The sequence below is a fragment of the Lactuca serriola genome, chromosome 1, assembly GCF_051521515.1.
Source record: "Lactuca serriola cultivar US96UC23 chromosome 1, Lser_US96UC23_V15, whole genome shotgun sequence".
In the NCBI taxonomy this organism is placed as follows: domain Eukaryota; kingdom Viridiplantae; phylum Streptophyta; class Magnoliopsida; order Asterales; family Asteraceae; genus Lactuca; species Lactuca serriola.
This window is the reverse complement of record NC_136408.1, coordinates 125,006,149-125,011,861: the sequence shown is the minus strand read 5'-3', so window position 1 is coordinate 125,011,861 and position 5,713 is coordinate 125,006,149. Positions and strand designations below refer to the sequence as shown.

Below are 5,713 nucleotides of genomic sequence, written 5' to 3'. Positions count from 1 at the left end.
ATGAGTTAAATTAAGAATAATATTAATTAGAGAAACTCACATCTTGTATATAAGCATATAAATAGAATGATATGTTGTAACTGATAATGTAATTATTGAATTTAAAAATTCTATAATTATTAAAGATTCTATAGTTAAACGTAATTGTGTTTGAATTTTATTTGAAAAAGATGATATCAGTAATCTAATCTAATTATGAAAAACATAGTATTAAAATGTAATCAATAGTTCTATTGTTTCATTTGTGAATTAAGGATTCTTTTTAATAGTAATATTTAGATATTAATTGACGAACTCTAAGAGACTCGGTTTTATTAGTGTAGGAACATTTAAATATTTTTTTCTTTCATTTGGAGAAATATAATTGCATTTGACAGAATATATTAGTAGATTCGAATCCTCGGGATCTTTTTCGTCCGTATATTTTTGTCGTTTCCCGGAACTCGCCGAACACCAACCTTATAAATCCACTTCTAATATCAACCTCCCACGAGAGATCTCCGGCCGGCAGAGTGTCTACACTCAACATCATATCATGGGGATTCAAGAACCTGAACCAACGACGGCAGGCCTCCGAAGAAGAGGCTGTTCATACCAGAAAGGTGATTTCCTGCCGGAGGAGTCCTTCCAGACATGGGAAAACTACACCGCCGCATTAAAACAGACTCCTCACCGGTTAATCGATCGGCTGTTCACACGCTCCGGCGACCAGGCGGAGCTCGACGCAAAGGCGAAAAGCCAAACGGCGATGAAGAAAACGCTGACGTGGTGGGATCTGATGTGGTTTGGTATGGGCGCTGTCATCGGAGCCGGAATCTTCGTGCTCACCGGACTTGAAGCTAACCAGGATGCTGGTCCGGCAGTCGTCTTGTCCTACGTCGTCTCCGGCGCTTCCGCTCTCATGTCCGTGTTTTGCTACACCGAGTTCGCCGTCGAAATTCCTGTTGCAGGTTTCCTTACATTCTCCTATTTTCTTGATCAAATCTTTCTTGAATCATTACTATTAGTTAGATAATAACAACGAACATGTCGTGATTCAAATCGACTGAGATTTCGTTACCATAAACAGTAGTGAAGGAGTAGATCACGACGTAAAATTCAACCACTTAATATGCATGAACAGTGATAAATTTACTCTTGTTAATGATCATCCTATTTTTTGATATTATATTTGATTTTTTAATAGTTAATTTAAAAATTATATTGGCGATTAGTCCAAGAATACACTTTTATTGCCAGCTAACTGTTAACATATTAAGTAATCTGTAATGTTCTTACCTCTTCTTTCTAAATACTTTATGCCAGCTATCATGACAAATATGGTTATAGTTAACCAAAAATATAAGAAAGAATTATTTTGTTGGTGTTCATTTTTTATACTCGTTTAATGTAAACATTAATGTAGTAACTTATTAAAAAAATGTTATTTTATTGGTTAATCAAATAAAATTTTGTAAGTTTTTTTTATTAATGATTATTTATGTATTGATATTTCATGCTTTCACACTTATGATTTATTTATCTTTTAAAAAGAAAAATACTAAGTTGATATAATAATAATATCTTATTAATGACATGATCTTTAAGTGGACTCTTTATTTAAGAAAGTATACTCCAAGTTTTTCGCTGAAAACATACATTTTGTCATTAGCCTTTTGATATATAGTTTTGTTACTTTATTAAATAGCATCCGTCCTAATATTATTGTCCTAATACAAAAAACACACAGATTAAGAAAAATATTAATTATCATTAACTTTATTTAATAAAATGACAGTTTTGTCCTTATTTTATATTTAATGTTCCATTAAATGTTTAGTTGGTTAATTAATAATGAGAAGGTATTTTGATAAAAATGTTATTTATTTTTAAAAGTAGACTATTATTTTGAAACAAACCAAAAAGAAAAGATGGACTATAATTTTGGGACGTAAGAAGTATAATTATGACATTTTCATACTTACTATTATATTAAAAAATTTATATAGCCGTTTTATGAAAATTGAAAGCAAATCTGGCACTCAAGGTATAATAAAAAGTCAAAAAGTTGGAAATCATAAGACGACTTTATACAAGTCAAGATTGATCGGAGATTTTGGATCGCAATTGGATGTATGGAGTGTTTTTATTTGAAATGTGGACAACGCATTGCCACCCACCCAACTCCCATTTAATAAATTATAAAATTTTCAAAATGAAATTAGTATATAATTATTAAATTATTGATATTCTTATGCTAGCGTTTTTATTAATTCATCAGTTATTTGAAATATTCTACAAGACTTGATTTTATAATCTTTTTTTTACTTCAAGTCAATGCTAGATTTTAATAATAGAACTTATATTATCTAACGTAAGTATTAGATAAATAACAATAGTAAGTTGATAAAATAATACTAATAAAATGTAATAATATCTTATTGATGATGACATTAACTTTCAGGTGGGTCCTTCGCTTATTTGAGGGTGGAATTAGGAGACTTCGTCGCCTTCATCGCCGCCGGCAACATCCTCCTAGAATACGTAATCGGCGGAGCTGCGGTGGCGCGTTCATGGACCTCCTACTTCGCAACCCTCTGCAACTACAATCCCAAAGACTTCCGCATCACCGCTCACGGCCTAGCCGAAGACTACAACCAACTGGACCCAATCGCCGTCGGTGTCATCGCCATCATCTGCATCATCGCCGTCCTCAGCACCAAAGGCTCCTCCCGCATCAACTACATCGCCTCCATCGTCCACATCATCGTCATACTGTTCATCATCATCTGCGGGCTTATCAACGCCGACACCGACAATTACAGACCTTTCGCTCCTAAGAAAGCCAGGGGTGTCTTCAAGGCGTCGGCTGTACTGTTCTTTGCTTATGTTGGGTTTGACGCGGTGGCGACAATGGCGGAGGAGACTAAGAATCCGGCGAGAGATATTCCGATTGGACTTGTTGGGTCGATGGTGATCACCACCGCGTTGTACTGTGCGTTAGCGATAACCCTTTGCTTGATGCAACCGTATAAGTCGATAGATATCGATGCTCCTTTCTCCAAGGCGTTTGAGGCGGTGGGGTGGGATTGGGCGAAGTATGTGGTGGCTGCCGGAGCTTTGAAGGGTATGACGTCAGTGCTGCTAGTGGGAGCTGTTGGTCAAGCCAGGTAATGTTCAACTTCAATAGTGTGCTTTATTTGACTTCAAAAGTCAAAGTATATGCTTGCATTCATATTAAGAGAGAATGAAAATCTAGCAAGTAGCAACTCAGTAGTCAAAAGTATAAGTTTGCATTCATATTAGGGCTGACCAAAAAAAATATATATATATAATAATAAGTAACAAATTTTCTTTATTTGGTTATGATCATATCTTACTTTATATCTTTAGAACTAAATTTGAAATATAAAAACCTACTTCATGTTTTAATACATTAGAGTATTATACTTACATGTTTGAATGACACTAGTATAATTGGATCGGTTTCCCAAACTACAATGTCATAACCTAATGAAATAAAAATATAAAGTTATATGTAAATAAATCAGAGAATGAAACAAAAATGTATAGTTATATATAAGGAAATCAATTATAGTATTGCATATAATTTTTTTTTCTCAATTAAAAGTTTGTATTTATATTTTTATTTCTTTTTAAAACGATGTCTAACACTATTCTATTAGAAAATTATACGTCCAATTTCTTGATCAAATATTTTAAAAAATCTACGAAACGTGTTTTAATAAAATGGTTATAAAGTAGAGTATTATAATCGGAAAAGCTAAAGTAATATACAAAAATAAAATAAATAGAAGCACACTATTACTTTTTCCATATTCCCCACCTTCAATTATTAAAATGTGTATAGAGCCAGCAATGTTTTGAGAAGTCCATCTTTAATTAGAGACGAAACCTATAGGGATGACGAATGGAGACGAAATTTTTAGACACGACTTTTCGTCAGGAAAACCTATAGGGACGACTTTTGCATCTACAGGACGATTGTTGTCTCTGAAAGTCAATTTTCTTGTAGTATAATGTGATGCTACAATACTCACCCTTCATATTAAGATCTAAATAGTTTGTATCAATTTTCAATCTTTTTCTTATTACAACATTATGGTTTGAGAAATTTACTCAATTTCAAAGTGGGAATCGTTTTATCTTTGGATTTTATTGCTATTCCTACATAGATTTTCGGAACTGTGAAGTTGGATGTTATAAGGTATAATACACAAATAAATGAAAGTACATTGTTGTTTCTTGCAGATACCTGACCCACATTGCTCGAACACACATGATGCCACCATGGTTCGCGATTGTGGATGCCAAAACCGGTACACCCGTGAACGCAACCGTCGCCATGCTCGTTGCTACTGCCGTAATCGCATTCTTCACCAGCCTCGGCATCCTGTCAAACCTCCTCTCCATCTCCACCCTTTTCATCTTCATGCTTGTGGCGGTCGCCCTCCTCGTCCGCCGCTACTACGTTAGCGGTGTCACCACCACCGCCAACCGCAACAAACTCATAGCATGTTTAGCAACCATTCTCATTTCCTCTATCGCTACTTCCGCATACTGGGGTCTCTCGAAGCATGGGTGGATTGGATACTGTATCACAGTCCCATTCTGGGTGATTGGGACCGTGTCACTCTGGGCTTTCGTGCCAATGGCACGACAGCCCAAGATGTGGGGGGTACCACTGGTGCCGTGGTTACCCTCTGCTTCGATTGCGATTAATATTTTTCTTTTGGGTTCTATTGATAGAGACTCGTTTATTAGGTTTGGGGGGTGGACGGGTTTCTTGTTGGTTTATTACTTCTTGTTTGGACTTCATGCAGCATATGACACGGCTAAGGGGGAGGAGAAGGAGTGGAAGAAGGTTGAAGAAGGAGTGAATAATGGGTTGGAGAGTAAAAGTGATTTGGTAGATGATAATAAGTCGTAAAGTTATTTTCTGTAGTTATTATATGATTTTGCTTTTTGAAAATGTGTGTTCATCAGATGATGTCGTAGTAAAGGGAATTAATTTGAAGCAAAAGGTATACCGTAAAAGCAGGGATGGTATAGTGTGACATTTGTTTGAAGTTTATATATATAGTTTGTTTTTAAATGTATAACTGAATTTCGTATCGTATTGTTATTAACTTTTTAAAGTCTGAGTCAAGTTTGAATACAAAATTTATAACAACATTACAACATATAGAAAACTTTTTAACATGAGTTGAGTTTGAATACGAAATTCGTAACAACTAGAACCAGTAGTACCTGGTAGAGAAAACTTTTTTTTAACGAGAATTGATATTGAATACAAAATTCATAATAACACAAGAACCGGTACCTCTAAGCTGACATAGAAAACATTTTTAACATGAGTTGAGTTTGAATATTAAATTCATAACAACACTAAACTACCTGATATAGAAAACTTTTTTAAAGTTACTTGAGTTCGAATATGAAATTCATAACACAAGAACCCGTTTAATACCCGAACCGAACCAACCCGTATTAGGTTAATCGGTCCAAGTTTCGGTTCCTTAAATTAGACTTATTCGGTTTTCAGGTTATTCAAGTTTAGATCAGTTAGGTTCGGTTTGGTTATGACCGAATAACATCCCTACGTGTAAGTCAATATAGAAAACTTTTTTAACGTGGGTATTATTGTCATATGTATGTGGAATGTGGATTAGTCTAGTTTTGATGTAAGTAGTGAATAAATTTTCTATATGCT

General features: G+C 34.7%; 1 protein-coding gene across 1 annotated transcript; it reads left to right on the top strand.

Moving 5' to 3' along the window:
- Positions 1-388: 388 nt before the first annotated feature.
- Positions 389-5,114, top strand: LOC145098309 (cationic amino acid transporter 1-like). Its single transcript, XM_079035950.1, has 3 exons — positions 389-950; positions 2,444-3,149; positions 4,252-5,114. Exons 1-3 carry the CDS (start codon positions 536-538, stop codon positions 4,928-4,930), a joined length of 1,800 nt encoding a protein of 599 aa, XP_078892076.1. The 5' UTR covers positions 389-535; the 3' UTR covers positions 4,931-5,114.
- Positions 5,115-5,713: the final 599 nt, after the last annotated feature.

Coding starts and splice junctions, on each gene's coding strand:
- LOC145098309 (XM_079035950.1), top strand. CDS start 536: ATGGGGATTCAAGAACCTGAACCAACGACGGCAGGCCTCCGAAGAAGA. Junction 951..2,443: donor CGTCGAAATTCCTGTTGCAG/GTTTCCTTACAT, acceptor ATTAACTTTCAG/GTGGGTCCTTCGCTTATTTG. Junction 3,150..4,251: donor GGAGCTGTTGGTCAAGCCAG/GTAATGTTCAAC, acceptor TGTTTCTTGCAG/ATACCTGACCCACATTGCTC.